This window comes from Girardinichthys multiradiatus, chromosome 8 (assembly GCF_021462225.1).
Source record: "Girardinichthys multiradiatus isolate DD_20200921_A chromosome 8, DD_fGirMul_XY1, whole genome shotgun sequence".
NCBI classification, from domain to species: domain Eukaryota; kingdom Metazoa; phylum Chordata; class Actinopteri; order Cyprinodontiformes; family Goodeidae; genus Girardinichthys; species Girardinichthys multiradiatus.
In genome coordinates, this window is record NC_061801.1 from 19480679 (window position 1) to 19503717 (window position 23039).

The following is a 23039-nucleotide window of genomic DNA, read 5'->3' on the forward strand; positions in this document are numbered from 1 at the left end:
GTGCCAACCGTGGAGACAAAAAAAAAAAAAAGAAACACACACCACAGCTTTTCTCCATCCCACCTTTTTATCCCTCTCCACTGAATTTATTTTTCAGTTGCTTAGAAAAACAAGAAGCACGGAGAACCTCACTCGCAGCTAATCGAAAGCTTGTCCGCACTCCAGCTGCTGCTTTTTGCTTTTTCCGATATTCATGAGAATATGCAAATTATGATGCATCTCATTCAGTCTTCAACTGAGCCATGTGACCCGAACAGAGGGGTCTCAGGGGTGGTGTGGCTCCAGCGGTGCAAAGGGGAAGGGGCGGGAGGCGATCTCCACCTGTCCCAGTCTGCAGCAAGACAGAGCCACGCTTTGCATAATGGACACTGATTAATGGGATTTTCTTCATTTCATAAATAAAAATAAAAATTAATTCCACACTTACACACCTGCCGAGGAGCGAGGTATCATCGTTTAATGTCTTTAAAACCCATCATCATTCATATATAAATGTCGCTAGGTTAAATTTAAATAACAAAAAAAACCAAACTATTGAACAAATCGCCTCTTAAGCCAACATATGCTGTCCCGTTGAAACTAAATATTTAGATACAATGTATAAAAACTTTTTTTCCTCCCGGTCTAACATTGAATCAGGCTAAACCTTTCCTGTTTTAGGTCAGTTAGGATTACCAAAATTATTTTTATTGTCTAAACCTTAGAGTAATGTGTCTTTTGTGTTTTACCCAGCATAACTAAATCTCTGGTTTCAACTCTATAAACATGATTTAGACGCACATCTAAATTGACACACCTTACTTTACTAATCTTCAGGGGTGTGCTATCATACAGGATCTGGATTCTTGATGCAAGACAGAAACATAATAATAATAAAGAAAACACCAGCTGCCCACAGGTTTAGTGGGAAATTTTATCTACAGTTGCCCTCAGAAATATTCAACCCCCCTCAGAGATTTTAAGGATATTTTGCTTTGGTCCTGAGGGATACATTAAAACACAGGAAATGCAGGATGTAGCATTTGTGTGTAACACCATAATTTTAGGGAACCATCACACAGTAAGTATTTTTAAGCTCTCTGACAGAGTTAACCTAATTAGCTCTTTGGGATCTCTATCACAATAATTAATTTGCTTTAGCTGGGATGCATCCATCAGGGAATTCAAGGTAAGTCTGCAAACAAAAGAAGGACAAAGGTGCCTTCACAAAAGCTGAGAGAAACTTTATTTAAATGCTGCCTGAAGGGCCTTGGGTATAAGATTAAAAAGAACACACGATGAAAGACACTATTGGGAGCGAATTTCAAGCTTGGTGGATGTGAAAGAAAGCACAATATTTTATCAAAGGTTCTTGGCACCTTTGTTAGTTGAACCGATGAAGTCTGGTCCAAGTGCTTCAGCAGCAATAACAAGAAATGCACCGAATAAACAAGTGCTGAACTACAACAAGAACTGCAATAGGTCAGGAAGAATGTGGATAAGACTGAGGCCTGAGAGACAGTTCTTTGGTCTAATTATACTAAACTGGAACTGTTAGGACATAATATGGGCCAGTGGTATGACTGGCATACGAAAGGCCAGGTTTATGACAAGAAGAATATCATTCCCATAGAGAGGACATTGATTATGTGGGCTGTTTTTCTGCTTAGCCTCATGGATTCCCAGAGGTACCAGGACATTTTCAGGAAAAACATGATGCAGAATGTTGACCAATTAAACCTTGGTGATCACTGGCCTTTCCAGCAAGACAATCACCCACGGCACACCTCCAGGTCAATATCCTGCAACATCCTACAGTGGCGCTGTCCTCGGGGATTTAAAAGAGGCAATTGCAGCAATGAAACTATTGAACATCACTGAGAAAGGGCAAAGATTCCAATCGAGAGGTGTAAGAAGCTTGTCTCCGAGTAACAATAACATATTTTAGAAGCTAAGAAGGGCTAAAGGACGCTCCATAAAGTGTTAAAGCCGTGGCTTGATCAAACTGCACGCATCAAAAGAGCTGCATCGCTAATTTGTACTTTAAAGCCAACTTTCTTGCAAAAATAATTCAAATATGTACCAAATATTTTTATGGTTATCAACCTTCATGCATCATTATGGAATTTTTTTGAGGTGGTTGTATATTTCTGACTGCACCTGTATGCAAATGACAACTCCCAAGCAAAGAGTGTAGAGGGACAATCTTCTGAGGCTTAACCATTTTTTTCAGTGTAACAGCTCCACTGCCCCATTTTCCTCCATTTCATTATAGCTAAATACCTAATATCCTGAATGCAAATTATACATAAAGCCTGTTTCAACATATTACATGTTTGACTTGATACATCAATCTTCTACTACAAATAATAGCTTGGAACAAAGGCCACAAATGACAAGATAATTTAAACAATAATATCTTCTCTTATCATTGTGGTGATTTTTAAATACACAGGCTAATAGTTATTTGAAAAACCTAAGCAAGATCCAACACAGGTCATATGAAACACTGGTAAAATGTCAACTGCAAGCAACGGCTGAAGCCGTGCTTCGTTGTTTTCCTTACATTATTGTTATTCCTTCTGCAAACAAATGTTTTTCTCGGCTCAACCAGTCAGCATGCGGTCTGCCACAAACCCGACAAACCAGGAAGAGAGGTCCTATGTTAAAAAAAGGCCACTAGGCAATTAGAACAACCTAAACTCCCGCACTCTGCTCAACCCACTTCTTTTACTACCAACGTTTAATACTAACCTTCAAGAACTGCTTCAAATTTAAACTTTCTTTCCATGCTTATTAAAAAATTTAAAGCCAATTGCATTGAAACAGTGCAAAATAGATCAAAGCTGTGCAATAAAGCCTACTACAACATCTTAGCATAAAAACCAGACATCAATGACAAAAACAATACATGATTAAAAATGTATAACAAAAATCAATGATGCTGTAAATAAAGCATGGGCACGAACTGCTTAATAGAGAAGAGAGATTCCCCTGCTAGACAAAAACAGAGGAATTATCAGACAGCACCGTCTGCTTTTATTTTCTGATGCAGCCCCCACCACTGCAGGGTTTCCGCTGCTTTAATGGGGAGCAGAGAGTCAGGGTGCCAGTGGGGTGTGTTCGGAGTGCGTCGCCTCACAGGGGCTCGAGCTGCCATCTGCCACCCCACTTCCGCCAGCATGAGCCTCGTCCCCAGCCCAGCCCAGCAGGCCTGCTGTCTCATTCCCTCAAAGGGGGGCTCCTGCTGTGGAGAGATGTAGCGAAGGGATGGGGAGCTCCCACACAAGACCCTGTGACCTGTCCCCCCTCCCCCCCTCCCCCGGCGGGGCAGGCGGCCCAGACAGACAGCATGGTGTCTGCTCTCTGCCGCTTCCCCTGTCTCTCTTTTATCAGCCACTAAGACCCCAGGGACTGAAGGAGAGACATAGGGGATGGAGGAGAAAGAGACTGAGGGAGGGGAGGGTGGCTTGACAAAAGAACACAATGAAGAGACTGACACAGACCACCCTGACCCCCCCCATTCATTTTTGGGTACAGATCTCTCTATTCTCCACTGACAGGCGGCTGCTGCATCCTCCTCCCCCTTCTCCTGCATGACCCCCTCTTTTAATCTCTGAACCACCAAAGCCCAGTGAGCTCCCTGACTCTCTGTGGCCAAGTACGCCCCTACTGGCCACAGAACAGTTAGTCTTTGCCACATGTAGTGTTGCAGTTTTGCCACATGGATGTTTGGTGGCTTTCTTGAGGTTTGTCTTCATCCATTGTCACCTGTTTTATTGAATTTCAAGTTCAGCAGCAGCTAACCGTAGTTAAACATTCCAGGTAGGGAGCAATACAAATATTTTAATTAGACTTTGGGCATTAGTGGGGCTTGTGTCCTCCAACTGGCAACCAACTGCTAATCTGTTGTGGTGAGCTTTTGGATGGTACGGTTGTAGTACTGGGTGGTGATAGCTTCCAGGGGGCTCCAACGATGCGCATGCAGCTCGATGACCTCCATGAGCAGAGAGCGGGTCAGCTGAGATTCAGTCGGACACAGCATCTTGTCCCTAACGGCTGCTAAGAGCTCCGTCATCATCTCGGGTAGTTGCTCCTCCAGCAGGCGCCCCGTGCTCTGCAACTAGAGGACAGAGAAAGGAGGATGGGTAGAAGTCAAGAAAAACAAAACGAGGCAGAGTAGATGTGTGTCCCTTATAGAGAGCAAGACGGTGTCTGGCACCTTGTTATTGTGAGTACACGGAGACAGAGATTCACACCCCCAGCAGCTATGGAGCTGTGTTTCTGAGCATCTGGGAACTGTTTGTAATTCACAGCTCACCTACCATAGCTCTTTCTGCTCCGATACCCCAAGGCCTTTCCCTCTACTATTGAAGAATAAGTTCAGTATATTTCAGCCGGAAGAGTTTCACATCAATGTAATCATTTTGGTTCTGAGGGTGATGATAACTCCCGCTCATTTTAAAGTTGGGAAGATGTTCATTTAGGGACCAATTTCTATACTTATTCATGTTAAAACTGAAAATGTAAAATCATGCATTTAAACATCAGTTTTTAAAAATATCAATGAAACATATTTCCAAGAATCTCCACTAATCTTTGGTGAATGCAAAGTCAGACGCATCATTGCAATGAAAAGTATTTCATGTTGAAGTAAACAGGAAAATAAACAATTTTCTTTACAAATAATTTAGATTAAACTGCCTTATTTTTATAAGAGAACGACAGATTAAGGGGAAAACAGCCTATTGTTAAAAGGTTACAAACCTGTATGTTGCAGTCCACCCAAAAGTATTTACACCCCTGGAACTTTTTCAGTGTGTTTTAATTTGGTAGAACAACAGAAAGAAAGGTTATCCAGACTGTTTCAAATAAAAATTTCAGCCGTCTAAAGATGATTTTGCTGCAATTACATCTACATCTGACAGCTGCACATATCTGGAAACTGAAGTTTCTGGCCATTCTTTTTTAAGAAATAGCTCAAGCTCAGTCAGATTGGAGACTGTCTGTAAAATTAAACTTTCAAATTAGATTATCAACTGGATTTAGGCCTGGACATTGACTGGGCCATCTTAACACATATAGAATGCATACATTTATATACATGAACCATACAATTTAGCTATGGCTGTATGTTTACAGTCACAGTCCTGCTTGAAGGTTAAGGTTTTGCCCAGTCTCAAGTGTTTTGAGCTGTTTTTAGCTTTCCTGCCCCCCCCTAAAGAAAAGCCTCCCACACCATGATGCCACCACCATGCTTCATGGTGCCAAATCAGAAGCTTTTTTTTAATTTAAATCCACAGTTTTGTTAAACGTTTTCTGTCTTTATGTACATAATTACATGTATCTTTGCAGAGACAAACTGCATATTCAGAGAACAGTATTGCTAAGCAAGAATATTGCTCATGTTTCTATTTTTTTTTTTTTTTAATGTGTGCACGCTTGTGTGTGGTCCATACCTCCAAGGAGCAACAAAGGACTGCATCTTCTTTAACATCAGTTGACTCAAGCAGCTACAAATAAAACAAAACACACATGAGGACTATACTTAGATGAGCAAAAGTCAGTGGCATAAAGCTGAAAAAGAGTAAGAATAGCCAAAAATGAAAATTTTTAAGTCTAAAGCAGAGTATTAGAATGTAGATCTAATAAAACATTGGAAATGTAAGAGTCCGCAAACATTAATAATCTGACAAGAAAAGAGAATCAACACCTAATTCCACTTATAAACATTTACTGACTTAACAGACCTTCAAGTCAGACAAACCAGCAAACACCAGACATAAAGGCTTACTTTATCAAAGTTGTACAAATGCACACACCAGAGAACAAACACTTGTGCAGCCAAAGACAAACAGACCAGTCCTCCCCCCCCCCCTGTTATGGTTTAGAAACTGCTGCAATTTTCCTAACATCAAAAAAAGGATCTGGAATTTTGTCCGGTTGTGTGGAGCAGAGAGTAACTCCGTGATGCCCCTCCCCCACACCTTGCTGAGCACAGCCTGTCAGCTGAATGAAAGAAGGCCTCCTACACTTTTCCTTTTTTACAAGAAAGAAATGGAGTCCACCTATCACCCTGATTAAGGTACACTGTTTTAAAATTAGCTGGCAGCCTATGAGCAGTATGTCTGTTAAACACCTGCATGCTAGCTGCTTGAGGCCACAGCATGAATCTAAAGATAATCTCAGTTTCTGATACTTGTGTTATTCTACAAACAGCCAAAGACCGAAAAAGGGGTAACATTTTGCCTAATAAGCAGGTTTACTTTCAAACTATTGCTGAATTAAGTGGATGTTTATATTTATTTTACCTTTGGCCTAAGTCTACATATAAAATAAAGAAAATAATTAATAATAATAAATGTTGGATCACATTATACAGTTAAGTCCCCAAATAATAATTTCCCTGTCAGATTTTGGTTTAATGTGACCTTTTAATTTTACCAAAACCTTTCTTTTGACTGGAAGAAAAATTTGGGTTTTGGGAGTAGCCCAGAGTAGCCCAGCCAGAGTCCTGACTGAAGAGGTAGCTAAAGATTAGGGTGATGTCAAGGAGACTTTCAGTTCATAACCAAACAAAAATCATTAAATAGGAATAGGAAACATGCAAAAAGCTGCTCAGCAATTATAATGAGAATACATTTTTGGTCTCTAGATTATCAAGAATGGTCAAAATAATTTTTGACATGGCATTTTTGTTATAAAAAAAGATTTTTTTCTTTTTTTAAACCGAGACTCCTACATTTTTGTCATATCTTCAGAGAGATACCCATCTCATTTCAGAAACAAGCTTCTTGGTAGAATGGAAATAATATTAAATCTAAATCTGCCAGAGGTATGAATCATTTTGGGCATTACTGAACATTTTAGTTTTGAGATAAATAGAAATAAATGCCACCTACCCCCTAAACCCAGTACAACTGAACTCAAATATCTGGCTTACTTTAGCCAAACAGAGCCAAAAAAGCACTTAAAAGAAAGTATTTTCCTCAGATCAAGCATGCACAGGTAAAAATAAATGTCTGGAATAGTAGGGGGTAGAAACATATTCACTGCACAAGAAAATTATATGTTGTCTTTGCCACTGGCTCATGCAGGGTCAAGGCTATTAAAATCATTTTCACTGAAGATTTTGAAAAAATGAATAGAAAAACATAGCTTTTAGTAAAGGTTAAAAAGCTAAAACAGAGTTTGGTACTAGATTACAAAAAAAAACGTAATTTTTAAATGATGATCCCAGAAGTCACATGAAAACAGTGACAAAAAGAGCTGAACCTTCTTAAGCCTGAAAGAAAAACAAAAGTGTTGCTCCTAACAGATGTGTCGATCTACATCTAGTCAAAGCCTGGCTCTTCTATCCACTCTGCAACTTTCTTGGTATTCCACCTATTATTCAGGCCCAGCAGATGAACAGACGTCAGCTCCTCAGTATGCTAAGACAGGCGTGGTGACAGAGTGACTGTTTGAAGTGGGAACTCCAGTCCTGGCGTTTCCACAGTAGAAAAAGTATGTGACAAGCTGGAGGAGCTCATAATGAGTTCTCGAGGGAGCTGAAGTTGAAGTTTTTCTGTTAAAATGATCTAATCTACAGTAATACGTCCATAGCACTCCAGCTCTGCTCTATTCACAGGAACAGATTCTTATTCTCTGTCATAACACAATAATGTACATCGATGGCCACACACACTTCATTTGCAGCTGAAGATCAACGATCTGTTGCTTTACAGTCAGTAAAGAAACAGATAATTAAATTCACTCATATTTGACAACTTAAAAAGCAACATTTGACCCTCTGATAATTAAAATCTATGCAACCAAAATATAAATTTAGTGATTTCAACACATTCAAATGACTATTTATGAAGATCTGCAATAATCCTACTGAAAACAAAAGAAACCTGTTGCTTTTCTCCTGAGAGAATACTAAAGTTAAAATTCAACTATAACCATCCTTCCAGTGGTTGCATAGCAACTGCAGGTCTATCTTCAGGATTAGCACCACCTGTAGTTGCATTTAATTTTATTACAGTATTACTGATGCATTAATGCCTCTCACTATCTGCTAACCAACTAAGTCTACACATAAAGAATACAACTATTTGTCTGTGTGGGCATTTGTAGATTTTTAAAGCTCCCAGGCCGACAGAAAAAGCAAGCTGGTGCTTCGTGCTGTGTGCAAATGCAAACCCAAATGCTACAATGTGAGCGTCGCCTAGTTGGGGAAAAAAATGGTCTTTTAATAAAACAAGTTGGCTGCCAGCTGTTCTATAATTGCCAGGGCTTTTATGCTTTTATTGTAGCTTTTCAGACTGATGTCTCTTTAATTAAAGCAAGTCTCTGGAAGCAGCAGCAACTTGCAACACACAAGCAGATTCTTCACAAATTCAAAACAAGCTTTATTATTTAAAACTGCAGTAATTTAAACTGTTCTACTATGCTAAGTGCTACAACGTGTTCAAAGGAACAGCAACAAATAAAAACCAAATTAAATGTAACTGGACTTACCTATAAACCTTGTGAACTACTCCTATGTAAAACAACTATTAAGTTATATCAGCAATGTATAGATTGTGAGCACAGGTAAAGAATCAATCATTTATGAAAGATTTCATGAGACAAATGTCCGTGTAGTTTTTTTTTTTTGATTGTCTGTTATTTAATTTTTATCTTGCCCTAAAAAAGCAGTGGCAGAGTGCTGGAAAGCTCTTATTTCTGGCATGAAAAAAGCACTCCCACTCACACGAGTGGTGACTTTAAAACCTTCCAACTCTGCAGCTCATATTGTGATTAATACAACCCCAATTTATATGAAGTTGGAACAGGTTGCAAGCATCAAATTCAAAATGAGTAAATGTTTGCATAAAAGCAATAAAGTGAATCGGTTTGAACATTAAATATCTTGTATTGAGTATTGAACTGCATATAGGCTGAACAGGATTTGCAAATCATTGTATTCAGTTTTTATTTATGTTTTACACGTCTCAACTTCATTGAAACTGTGGCTGTAAAACAACTTCATCAGCCATGTTCAGTTACTGTTAGATCTGCTTGTAAAAACTGGCCTTTTTCACTTTGTGGTGATAATTTCTGTGTACTCTGTTAAGGACAAACAGACATGGGTGAATAGCATTTATTATTTATACTCAGTTTATTTAACTGACTAAGTGTAAAAGTGTATAATCTGAACGGCAGTCGCAGACAACAGTTTATCATTTTTTAGAGCTGGGAAGGGGGCATGTTGAATCTCCAACCAGAACTCCCCATCTCTTACCTAATCTTATTTTCGAGGTAATAACATAGGGGGCGGCTGCTACTAACACGCACATATTTTGCAGTATTATTTATACCACACTTTCACAGTTCGTCATGCTACGACTAACAACTTGAAGGTAATTTTTTAATTGAAAAACAAAACTTTTAAGTTATGCCATAGATTCCCAATCAAGTTTAGGTATGGACTTTGACTGGGCCACTCTAACACAAATATGCTTTGATCTAAACCATCCCTTTGTAGCTGTGGCTGTAGGTTTAGGATCGTTGTCCATCTGAAAGGTGAACCTCTGCCCCAGGCTCTTCTGGTCTACAACAGGTTTCCTTTCATGTTTGTCATTTATTTAGCATCATTCATCTTCACATCTACTGAGCCACATTTCACTGTGCCTGCTGAAGAAGAGTCTCCCTGTAGCGTAATGCTGCCACAGCAGTGTGTCATGATTGAGAAAGCTTGTTCAGGATGGTGTGCAGTTTTACACACAGTGTTTTGCATTTAAGCCAAAAAGTTCATTTTTTGGTCATCTGACCAGAGCAGCTTTGTCCATGTCTGCCGTGTTCTCTACAGGGCTTTTGGCAAGCACAAATAGGACTCTATAAAGTTTCCTTTTAACAACAGCTTTCTTCCTGTCACTCTTCTGAAAATAAAGGTTTTGTGGAGTGCCCAACTATAAACTATCCTGTTAGAAGATTCTCCTACCAGAGCTCTGCATCTCTGCAGCGCTTCCAGAGCTATCATGGATCTCTTGCTCTCCTTGCCCAGCCTGTCAGTTTAGGTGGTCGACCATTTCTTGGTAGGTTTGTCACTGTGTCATAGTGTATGGTCACATGAATCTCTGCACAGCTTGAGATTTTGTTTTATGACCTAACCCTGCTTTAAACCTCTCAACATATAAGGCATCATTTTCCTTCCATTTGACAATAATGCATTACTTTCTGTAGGTCTACAACATAAAATCCAAGCTATATAAGATCCAGCTAGATAAGAGTTTGTGGTTGCAATATGATAAAACTGGAAGAGTTTAAGCAGTACTTTTGCAAGGCGCTGTATGTGCAGAAAGATGTGTGGATCACAAACAGGCACTGTGGTTGTAACTGAATTGTGACGCCCACATAAACAGATATAATTAAAAGATAATAGTTCTGGGAAGTAGCCTCAGATTTACAATACAGATAAGATACATGAACACCTGTCGTACACAGGTGTTTTTTTCCCTCAAGTGGTTCAGATCTACAAATGGCACTGCTAATGTTGTAAACTGTTGGTATGTGTGTGGGTTTCTGACTAGTTACCACACCTTTGGGTAAGCTACAGAGACTTTTAACAAGCTGAGATAATGCCCTAGGCATACCCACAGACAGGGTGTGGACGAATGGATCGCTGTGTGTCATTCTTGTTTGTTAATGGGACACTGGGTGTGTGTGGCAAACTGGTAGAGGTGTGAACGCCGGTGCTAAAACTCACTTAAACATGTCTCGCCATTTATTCCCTTTTACTTGAAAGATGTAATCAAAAGCTATTTTCACCCGCGGATTCTTTGATCTCGTCTCGCTCCTCCTTTGTCTCTTACCTGCAAAGTGTTAGCTAACTTCCTCTACACTAACTGCCAATCTGACCACAGTCTCCTGCGTTTCCTCCTTCCCACCCACGCTTCCCCTTTCAATATCCAATCTGTCATCAACCACTTCTGTATCGTAGTGAGTCTGCTGCGGCTGCCCTATATGGTTTCTATGGTGACCAGCAGAAAGTGTGACCAGCTAATGGGAACATGACCCAGGGTCATGCATTTTTACTGGAACTGATTGTGTCTTCACTATTTGCACCTCTAACCAAACCTCAATGTGGTGTCTGCAGTCTAGACCACGTCTGGTCGAAAAACAGGAAACCACATTGCGAAGACGAAAACGAGCAAACAGCAAAAATGTCTTCTTCTTGCTGCAGAGCATGGACGGGGTTACTGCCATTCTTTCATACAAGCTGAGCATCTCTGAATACAGACCTCTCGTAAACACGTGTAGATGGGGCACACCAGAACCCTGAAGGGCTGGCCGGAGCTGCTCCTCATGGTGCAGAACACCTCGCATAGGAATGTGATGAAACCCAACCACTGCTCCACATCTGTCTGCTGCAGTTCCTCACGGCGGGAGAAGTCTCTCTGAAGCAGAGAAAAGACCGAAAAACACAAAGTATGTTTTAGCTAGAAACAATGCAGCACATCAAGCTTCTGTAATGGCGTTACACAACGGGTCAGTTAGCAGGTCAATATGTAGCGTTCAGAAATGATCCTTCCTGCTCAGGCCAATAATCACTGTCAACATCTTTCACGTCCCCCCAACAAGCGTTTTGCTAGCTGGCACACACATTAACCTTGTGTCCTGAGGTACTTCAAGCCAAAAAAGCATTTGACAACTACATTAAAAATATCCTTTATCTGTTAGAAGTATTCGTTCACTTCGAAAGCGAGGACAGTGAAGTGTGCCAGCGCTGTGAAATTGTTGGAGTTAATATGGGTTAATGCTTAATGTGCTCACATAAAGCTGTTGCTGTGCAGGTTAAACTGAACCTTTAATAACAGGTAGTGCAAACGCTTTGATTTTTTGCTCCCTCTCTATATTATCTGTTAGGGGCTCTAGAAACACGAGCAGCTAACAGTGCTGGCTGCGTTTATTGTAACTCTTAGAAATAATGAGCAAAAGCCTTAAAATAAAGTCATCTTTTATTGCAGCAGCAGAATTTCTAACAAAAAAAAGAAAAAAAAGAAAATGTGCATCCTTAATTCAGGTCCATTTTTGAGGAGGGAAAATCCAATCTAAGAACTTTCTGTTTCTATTGAAAGAAACATTTTAGAGTTCATTTTGCCATGCACTCTAACAAGGTTCCCAGGTGCTTTGGAGGGGAAACGGGCCCACAGTATCACAGATCCTCCACCTTACTTGGGGTGCTTTTCCACATGTTCATCCTTTGTTCCATGACAAACCTACCTGGGGTGTTGTCAAGAACCTCATTCTTGGTCTCATCTGATCAAAGCACAGAGTTTAGTGGAGTTGATCAGAAAAGGTTTTTTCCAGGCATGCCTTCAAAACAACTGGTTGGTTCATTGGACACCAAGATGCCTCCCTTTGTTGCAGTTCTCTAACTGTGAGTTATGGGGATATTTTTCATTCTATTTTGATGTGCATGGTGGCAAAATAAGCTTGGGTTCCTATTCAGCCTTACTTGTCACAGTTCCAGCTGTTTAAAACTTTTTTTAATCACACTAATTTTAGATTTGGGTGCGTTTAGGCAGGTAGGTCAAAATAAATCAGCCTTACTAGATGGCCATGTTTTCTTGTCTTTTACATTTTGACACGTGGCTTTAAGAAATCACTCACAAATTCCTAATTAGAAGTTTCAAGAAATTCTGATCTCCTTTAAAAAGTAAAGTTTAAATAAAAACAAATGGTTCATATACATTTATCTCTCTGCAATTGTTGAGATATTGTTAATTTGTATGGGTGAGATTGTGCTACTGTGATCATTTATTTACAGGCTTTCTACACATCTGTACCAGGGGGTTGCCAATAAATGTGGACAGCCTTATATATTCTCACATAGCTCTGCGTGGATCTGACAGAAAAGTCTTTCCAATGTCACAAGATGAAAACAGTGAAGAAAGAGTCCATAACATCAGTGAAAAACATGCCAAGCTCCCCTCAGATGTGCTTAATAAGAAAGGTCTTTAACAAGTGGAACAGTGGCAGCATTTAAGGCCAACAAAACCTCTCTCTGAATAAACACAGCAGTCACACTAATTGGCCCCATACTGAGAACCGGGGGTCTAATGGCAGCAACATTAATAAAAGCCTTCATGAGCCCACTTATGACATTTAAAATGTTTTATAGCAAAAAAAAAGTCAAAATGTCAAAGACGAGCAGGGGGGCTTTGATGGTTGGGAAACAGAGATTAAAGAGAGAGATAAAAGAGGAGAAAAGACCACACAAATGTGATGGAGGTGGGGGAAATAAGTTGAAAAGGAGGCAGAGGGTTCAAGACGGGAATTCACAAGTAACAGATCTGGGTAAAAATCTAAACTTTTACAAGACATATTTTTAAATGGAAAATTTCAAAGCGGAAAAGAACTGACTAAGAAGCAAAAAAGATGTTTACGTAGCACAGCAGCAGGTGGTTAACTTTCTTATGACAACACACGTCCTTCTTTCCTGCTTCTGATTGTGAGATTGGGCATGGAAACTGTCCAGGGAGAAACAGAGAGGCATTGGTCTGTACTGTAATGGGTGAAAGGAGGTGAGAAGACGTGGGAAAATGGGAATAGAGAGCTCATGAGGGACAAGAAGGAGGAAATGAAAGGAGGGAGCGGCAGCAAAGCATGCGACGCCTCAGAGGATGTTTTCATCCAGGGTGCAGGACTGGAACTGTGCAGTAAAGTGAAGGGATTATAAGGTGAAGAGGAAGCAGGCCTTCCGCTCCCCCTGGGAGTTTAGATTAATCAACTTTGTCCATTGAGATGTACAGGTCTGAAACACAATGAACTGGCCATATGGTGCTTCCTAAAACTAGAGTGAATATAGATACTGAGATCATGGCGGACGTTTTTTTAAACATACGATACTGAAAATTAATGGTTCATTGCATTATTAATGTACCATAAAATAAAGAAAAAATACTGTAAGGAAAAATATAATATATAACAGAACTGGATACAAATACTAGAATTACTGAAACAATAAGATGCAATACCTACAAAATGACATCATGAAGCATGAGAAAGTGGAACAGAGTTAATTATCCAAGAGCTTGATTTTTTTCTTAAAGAAACACTGTTTATTTTTTTATTTAAACCATAACTAACAAGATCCCTTGAGATTCTTAGCACTAAGCCCACAGAAATAGTAGAAAAGATTAAATTTTACAACAAGGAGTAGATTCACTGTAAGCTGAAGCTCACTGCCGTGTTAAATACTAAATGAAGCCAAACATATTATGGAGAAATAAAGGTTGTAGGCAGAAGGTGCTGCTACACTGATGCCAAGAGATGCTCCCACCTGCAGCGTGTTGAGCAGCAGCGATCTGAACTTGGTTCCCTCCACCATAAACAGCGCCATCTTGTCACAGAGTTTAGCCGCCGTTGCGGCGAAGCTTCGGTCAGACAGGGCCTTGAAGTAGATGGCTCCAACCACCTGAGCCAGCGACTCCTCCGACCGTGCCGAGCTCTGCGCCTCCTCCATGAAAGAGGCTAGCTGCTGTTCCACACCGCTGCTGTTGCTCCTCATGCTGTTGAGGAGATCCACCAGTCGATCCATGTTCTGGGGTGCCAACTGAGACTCCTCCACGTGCATCTCTTCCTGCAGAAATGGCAATATTAGGTTTTTACCTCATCCAGGGTTCAAATTCATGTTTTGTGTAAAAATTCAAGACTTCTACCAACTCAAATTTCCAAATGTTCTCATTCCTTTCTTTATTAGAATTTTAAGTGTTGATAAAAAACTTCACAAGGAATTCAAGGCAGATTTGTTACAGTGGCTAAGCATACCATACACTTTTTTCCCATCCTTATCCAGACCCAGAAAACACTTTAATCAAATTCCACACTTCTCTGGATGAAGCAGCGGAGGAACCTGGCAGATTTCATGAGAAGCTTTTTGTAGGAAAGAGTTTGGATGTTTTTTTTTCCAACATCATAAATATAACGTTCTAAAAAGCTGATTTGTAATATGCGTTACCATGGTAAAATTTAGATGTTTTTTTACACAGCAAAAAAATGATAAGAGAACCAAACGCATGTGAGCTAACTGACCGGAAAACAAGCAGAAAACAACTAGACAGGTTGCATTGAGTCACTGTGTTCTCAGATCAAACACCTGGCTGTATCGAGTTAGCAGTCGAAAGAAGAAGCAGACATCAACAATGCAGTGGCCAGTTCATCACACGGTGGAAAACACCAAAAAGTGTTAAATATTTCTTTCCCTCCTAAGGGAGCACAAAGACACACCTCCTGTGTGACTGCAGAATAACAACCTGGACAATTAAATGAAGTCAGGCAGGGAGAGACGAGTGTGTCAGCATCTCTGTGTGGTAATGAAAGCACACTCGTCTTTCTAAAGGTATTTGTGAAACCAAATGTTAGCGTGTGAACACATACAGATCAGGCCTGGCTGCCCTAATAGAGACTGACAGGCACTAAGCAGCTTTTTGGTACCTTGTCTTTTAGTCTCCTCCTCAGCCTCTCCTTTGATGATTGCAGAAGACTGACCCTTGGCTGCTCTGCCTGGCCGTCGCTTGCCTTTAAACTTGGCGGCATGTTGAGGGATTCCTTGTTAACTGTTGGGTCTGGGAATGCCGTCGCACTGGGTGTGGGGGCAGATTTGGGTGACTCATTGGGATTCCTATTGTTGCAGTCTTGTAGTGGTCTAAACTGCTCATCAACCACATTCACATTCTCAATCTCTTTGTCTTTGGTTGTTTTGGGGAATGCTTCTTTATCACCTGCAGCATTTGTCTGTCCATGCCCCTGAACTTTCTGATTGTGGTGCCAACGCCGGTTCTGGCTGTAGCCGTGATGCGGAGGTCCTCCTTGGTTCTGGCGAGGTGGTCGACCAGTGTTATGGTTTCTGTTATCCCACAGTTCAGTTACATTTAACTCTTGCTGAATTGGGGACTGCCGTTGGGTTTGATCTCTCTGCTGCTGTGGAGACTGTTGCTGTATCAGCTGAGGCTGGTTCTTCCCTCCTCCTCCTCCTCCACCCTGAGGTCGCTGCTGCCTCCTGAAATTAAACCAAGTTTGAGTTAGCACCTTCATGACGTTACAGGGATCCGTTTGCACAAGTCTGACCTTCGCACAGGTTTGTCCAACCAATCAGTGACAGTCATTCATAAACATCCATCTATCAGTAATAACAGAAGTATCGTCTACTGAACTGGAAACTATAAAATTAAAAGCCCAGTTTCTGCTTACAGGCAGTTCAACAGTCTCTGTGTTGTTTTTGCTGTACTGGCTATGGACTACAAATCACTGACATATAGTCCATGGGATTAGTCAACTCCGCACTGAGGACGCAGCCTATTAGCTACCCCAGCTTGGGAACTTGCAAAACCTAACCGGCAGCAGACACAGCATTCTCACCCTTTTTATTTGTATAAAACTGACCCAGCAAGATGAAACACATTTGTTGACTCACGAAATGTTGAAGATTTGGTATACATGTATATAATTCAGGCTTTAAATGTCTAATGAAATTAAAGTTGGTTATTAGGACACCTTTACTAAAGGACAGAGTGTGTTAGTCAGCATTTTCCAACCGAAACACTGGCTTTACTTCAACCCAATGACTGCAGATGGAGACATGTCTTGCCGAAAATGATGACTTTTATTCTTAAACGTATAAAAATATATATAGAAAATTACTTGCAACATCATTTGTAATATTATTGACACAATTTGCATAAAATGAATGTAAATGAGGAATTTTTTATGTATACACACCACTTTTTAAAGTTAATCAGTAAGAAGTAATAATAAGTAATCCATGACTTCCCGTTTCTCGTAGTCACTCTTCAAATGGCAAAAGACACAAGAACATTCCCTTCAAGTAACGTAGATGTTTAGAAGTTTTAATAAGGCAGGACATGGCTACAAGGAAATAGTTTTGTGCCTAAATCTGCATGTCTACAGTGAGAGCAATAATTAAAAAGCTGAAAACAATTTGAGCATACCTTGAGGTCATCGAGTCTCCACAACAACTGTTGGATGCTGTCTACATGCCGATTTGTTTAGGATAAATGTTTTTTCTCAATCCACTATCACTGATGTAAACCTGTGGAGTTTGCCAAGACCTGCTGGGACTTTGAGTGGAACAATGTGTTTTGTTTAGTGAGACTAACATTAAACCTTTCTGCAACACTCCAGGTGGGTCCAACCTGACACAAAGCATGAATATGTGGAAAATCCCCTCACTCACATATGGTGGAGGATTTGTGAATCTCTTCGCTTATTTCTCTTCCAACGGCCCAAGGAATCTTGTTAAGAGTGCCTGGCACCATGAACTGTTTGAAATGCCTTGCGATTTCAAATAAAAATCTGGTGGCCTTTGCCAGAAAACCAAAATGGCTCATCGATGAGTCTTTCAGCAGGATGATTTAAAAAATGGCAAAATAAACACAGAAATTCAACTGTCTTCCATGTTTATCTCAGTCTTTAGGTGTAAACCCTACAGAACACTTTGGGGTGAGCGGGACAGAGAGCATACATGAAGATTCATTACTCTAGATGACAGAGACCGAGATCGAGTGTCAAACTTGCATAGGTTATTGTAGCTGCAGCGTGTTAGCCTTCACTGGATGAAAAAGTCAGTAAACATGAACGTCTATAAATCTGCCTGGTCTTTTGTCTCAATAATTAGCTACCATGATCTGCCTTGAGAAACTGCTTTGCAATAATATTCTGAAAAATTAAACGACTACACAGGGTAGGTAGTCGTTATTATTTATACAGCCATTGTCTTAACTTGTAATATAAAGAACCCTCTGGGGGTCCCTTGGACAAAAAAATGTTTTTAAAGATTGCCATAGCAATATTATGTTTCAACATATTTTTTTCTCATATGCCATTATTAACTTTAGTATTCATCATACAACAGGTTTAGCAATGTAACTCCTCTTTAGAAGGAACAGAAATGTTTTTTGTTTTTTACCTATATATGGAAATTAGATTTTTTTTTATCCCAGCCAGGTATAAAAAATGAAATGATTTTGATCATTTCCTTTGAAAAGTAGTTTGTAAAAAGACAAAAATGTCTTTTTAAAGTCTACTATAAAAATATTATGCATCAAACTATTTATCTGGTTAGTTATGAATAGCAGTTATCACAATACAAAACAAATATTCAGGAGTTCTATGAATGTTTAATCTCCTAAATGTTAGTTTTAGCAGTTAACGTCACTTCTCAAAATAAACAAAGCAAAACAAAAAAGGGGTATAATGTGAGGATGGGACTGTCAAAAACTGGCAGCAATAGTGCCAAAGTTGTTTTTTTTTTATTATCCTATTCTTTCAAATTGGTGGAGTTACAGTGGAAAAAAAAATATCTTCACCTCACGGCAAACAATAACACAGGACATTTTCAAGCAAACTAACTAGCGCTACTTACAAATCTACAGATGGGACACATATTGTTCTGTTTAGCTTGAAAGGCACAACTAAGAAAATTCAATTCAATTTCAATTCAGTTTATTTATATAGCACCTATTCACAACACATGTTGTCTCAAGGCACTTCACAACAGTCAGGTACATACATTCCAATTAATCCTAACAATTGAACAGTGCAGTCAGATTCAGTTATTTATTCAAATTGGATAAAACGTTTTTCTGTCTAAGGAAACCCAGCAGATTGCATCAAGTCAGAGACTTGTAGCAGTCACTCCTCCTGGATGAGCATGTAGAGACAGTGGACAGTCACTGGCGTTGACTTTGAAGCAATCCCTCATACTGAGCATGCATGTAGCGACAGTGGAGAGGAAAAACTCCCTTTTAACAGGAAGAAACCTCCAGCAGAACCAGGCTCAGTGTGTGCGGCCATCTACCACGACTGACTGGAGGTTTGAGAGAACAGAGCAGAGACACAAAGAGAACAAAGAAGCACTGATCCAGGAGTCCTTTCTATAGGAAGGAAAAGTAAATGTTAATGGATGTAGCTCCTTTAGTCGTTTCACCTAGAAAGAAAGAACAGATAAACTCTGAGCCAGTTTTCAAGGTTAGAGTCTGAAAGAGAGCACATAGAGTTAGTCACAGTAAAAGCTCAGTCAGTAGCTATGTCTAGGAGAGAGAAAGGGTTAAACATTGAAAGACAGGGCCAAGTGGATCATCGGTAGAAGGTGAGCATTAAGTTGTTGCCAGCAGAAGCTTAGACGATGTCCCCCTCCAGAAAGGTGTCACAGGAAATTACAGAGTCAAGCCAGGTGTAGCTTCTAGGAAGAGAAAAGAGAGAACAAAAAGTTAAAAACTGAAATAACAGCAAATAATCCAAAATTGGAGAGTAGTGTGAGAATGTAGTGAAGAGGGTGAAAGTGGTCATTATGTCCTCCAGCAGCCTAAACCTATAGCAGCATAACTACAGAGATAGCTCAGGATAACCTAAGCCACTCTAACTATAAGCTTTATCAAAAAGGAAAGTTTTAAGCCTAGCTTTAAAAGTAGACAGGGTGTCTGCCTTATGGACTAAAACTGGGAGCTGGTTCCACAGGAGAGGAGCCTGATAACTAAAGGATCTGCCTCCCATTCTACTTCTAGAGACTCTAGGAACCACCAGTAAACCTGCAGTCTGAGAACGAAATGCTCTGTTAGGAACATATGGAACAATCAGATCTCTGATGTATGATGGAGCTAGATCATCAAGGGCTTTATATGTGAGGAGGAGAATTTTAAATTATATTCTGGATTTAACAGGGAGCCAATGATGGGAAGCTAAAATAGGAGAAATATGATCTCTCTTTTTAATTTTCATCAGAACTCTTGCTGCAGCATTTTGAATCAGCTGAAGGCTTTTAACTGCATTTTGTGGACATCCTGATAGAAAAGAATTACAATAGTCCAGCATTGAAGTAACAAATGCATGGACTAGTTTTTCAGTGTCACTCCTGGATAGGATATTTCTAATTTTGACAATGTTCCGGAGATGAAAGAAGGAAATCCTAGAAACCTGTTAAATATGGCATTTAAATGACATTTCCTGGTCAAAAGTAACACCAAGGTTTTTTACTTTATTAACGGGGGTCAATTTAATGCCATCCAGGTTAAGTGATTGACTAAGCAATTTCTTTTTTAAAGACTCCGGTCCAAAGACGACAACTTCTGTCTTGTCTGAATTTAGAAGCAGAAAATTTAAAGTCATCCAAGTTTTTATGTCATCAAGACATGCTTGTAGTCTGTCTAACTGGTTGGGATCATCAGGATTTATGGATAAGTAAAGCTGAGTATCATCAGCGTAACAGTGAATATTTATCCCATGCTGCCTGATAATTTGAACTATTGGAAGCATATATATAGTAAAGAGAATTGGCCCAAGTACTGAACCCTGTGGTACTCCACAATTAACCCAGGAGTTTAAAGATGATTCATCATTTACATGAACAAACTGGAATCTGTCAGACAAATAAGATTTAAACTAGCCTAGCGCTGTTCCCCTGATCCCTACAGCATATTCCAGCCTTTTTAAGAGAATATTATGATCGACTGTATCAAATGCAGCACTGAGATCTAACAGAACCAGTACAGACACAAGTCCATTATCTGAGGCCATAAGAATATCATTAGTGACTTTCAGCAGAGCTGTTTCAGTGCTATGATGAGCTCTGAAGCCTGACTGAAACTCTTCAAACAGGTCATTGCTGTATAAATGCTCACACATTTGGTTAGCAACTATTTTCTCAAGTCATCTCGATCAAGCGAAAGTTTCTTAAGTAAAGGTTTAATTATAGCTACCTTAAAAGCCTGTGGTACATATCCATTTACTAAGGATAAATTAATCATATCTAAAATGGGGCTGGTAATCAGAGGGAACACTTCCTTAAATAATTTGGTTGGGATTGGGTCTAACATACAAGTTGAAGGTTTAGATGAAGCTAATATTTCCGATAACTCAGGAAGCTTCACAGGATCAAAACAGTCCAAACACAAATCAGGTTCTACAGTTACTTCCAATGTTGTCTCACTTGTTGAGGATGAAGTAATCATCTTCGGGAGTATGTCAAAGATTTTCTTTTTAATAGAATCAATTTTATTTAAGAAGAATCCCATAAAGTTATGACTGCTGAGAGCTAAGGGAATGGACGGCTCAACAAAGCTATGACTCTGTGTAAGTTTAGCAACTGTACTAAAGAGAAACTTAGGACTATTCTTGTTCTCTTCTATTAATGATGAGAAATAAGCTGTTCTAGCTTGGCAAAGTACCTTTTTATACAACAGTAGGCTATTTTTCCAGATTAAGTAGGAATCCTCTAAGTGTGTAGAGCGCCATTTTCTCTCCAACTTTCTAACATTGTGCTTTAAAGTATTCAGCTCTGAATTAAACCAGGGAGCTAACCTCCTATAAATAATTACCTTCTTTTTCAAGGGGGATGCATTGTCTAATGCATCACGCAATGATGAAGAAACACTATGAACAAAAGAATCAATTTGTGAAGGGGAAGAAACAGAATTATTGCCCTCCACTGTGTTTTTCTGTGATAATGAGGAAATTAAAAGTGGAACAGATTCTTTAAAGTTATTACAGCATCGTCTGATAATGATCTACTATAAAAAAAAATTCTTACAGGTGTGGAGTACTCGGTTAAATTAAACTCAAAGGTTATCAAAAAATGGTCAGACAGGACAGGGTTATGAGAAAATATTGTTATGTCCAGAGAATGAAGACAAAAACAAATTAAATAAAATTTCACCCAAAAAACAAAACCTGGCTAAATCGTCTGCAACTTGCATAAACACAGCCAAAAGATGTGCCAATATTTGTTTCAAAATAGGCACAAAAATGTTAAAGGACCCAATAACATTACGGAATAGCAGTGAATGGAAAAGCTGAGTTGAGATCTTAACGATCATAAGAAAGAAATGTTTAAGATTAAAAATATGGTTCCAGAAAAACAAGGATTACATAAAAAAAATAGGAGAAAATTTGTATTCAAGAGGAATATGAATTTTTGTGATTTAAAAGGTAAGTTTGACAAACCTTCTTGCTAATATCTTAAATCTGTCACTTTTAACTTCTTGCATTTTGGAAAATGAAATCTTTTAATCACTTGGTTTCTCACATCAGAACAAACTCCCAATATCCATCTATTTTACAGGCTCATCAATTCATAACAAAGGGAAAATAGGCTTCTCAAAAACAAAACTGTAACAATAGTGAACACAAATTAATTTTGCGCTATAAATTGCAACATTCTAGATAACACTCCATTCTTCACACAAAGAACTTAATAAAAAAAAACTACAAAAAAAAACATTTTAATCCCATGTATTTGCATATAAAAGCATCAGACACAATATAATACATAAAATGAGACTGATAAAACATATTGTGCAGACTATTTCTAAAACACTGGCCAATATATCATGAAAAAAAATAATAAATTAGCATTCCATATATTTTGTGAACATGTAAATAAACAGTAAATATAAACAGTTTTTTTAGCCTCATGTAAATGAAGATTTGTACTATTAGCACACACACACAGTTATGCTGCATTATTTACATGATTTAAATTGGCACAAACAGCTTTAGACCTCCCTAGAGTCTGGTGTTAGCCTGTTTTCTTCCATATAACCGATGGGCTTTTTTTCTATTATTAAAAAGGTACAAAAGACAGGAGGACAAAAACACGTAGAGAAAAGTTGAATCGGCAACCCTGAGCTGTGTTAGCCTTGTGGGAGGTCAGGTCCTCAGTGAGGAAGCAGCCACACTGGTTTTTTACTCCTTACAAAAATCTTCTTTTAAGCAAGTTAATAAAAATTTAGCTTTGCAAAGTTTGAGGTGGCTAAATTTCAGTCATAGCATAGAAAAAGAAAGGATGACCCTCACATTTCAGAGGCTGTAAAACTAAAATCTAAGTAATTTGTGAAAGAGACCCTTGTGCACTTACATACTCAAAACTTTAGCTTTAGTCCTCTTTTGTAAAAAAAAAAAAAGTGTTCTTTTTAAACAAACCTTGGAAATTAGTTTTTTGGGCTTAAAAATGAGTTAACCTTCTTAGTGTTCTTCCAAACAAGAAATCCACATCTTTGCAGAAATGTAGAGAC

The 23039-nt window shown here is 39.1% G+C and overlaps 1 protein-coding gene across 2 annotated transcripts in view; it reads right to left on the minus strand.

Moving 5' to 3' along the window:
- Nucleotides 1-434: 434 nt before the first annotated feature.
- The window catches only part of ctif (CBP80/20-dependent translation initiation factor), a 99130-nt gene continuing 76525 nt past the window's right edge, over nucleotides 435-23039 (minus strand). For both annotated transcript variants that reach the window (XM_047372859.1, XM_047372858.1), the window contains 5 exons: nucleotides 15448-16012; nucleotides 14294-14593; nucleotides 11250-11405; nucleotides 5439-5492; nucleotides 435-4102 (listed from right to left, as the gene is read on the minus strand). In XM_047372859.1, coding sequence (XP_047228815.1) covers nucleotides 3881-4102; nucleotides 5439-5492; nucleotides 11250-11405; nucleotides 14294-14593; nucleotides 15448-16012 — 1297 coding nt within the window. In that variant the 3' untranslated portion in view covers nucleotides 435-3880. The remainder of the gene's footprint in view (nucleotides 4103-5438; nucleotides 5493-11249; nucleotides 11406-14293; nucleotides 14594-15447; nucleotides 16013-23039) is intronic.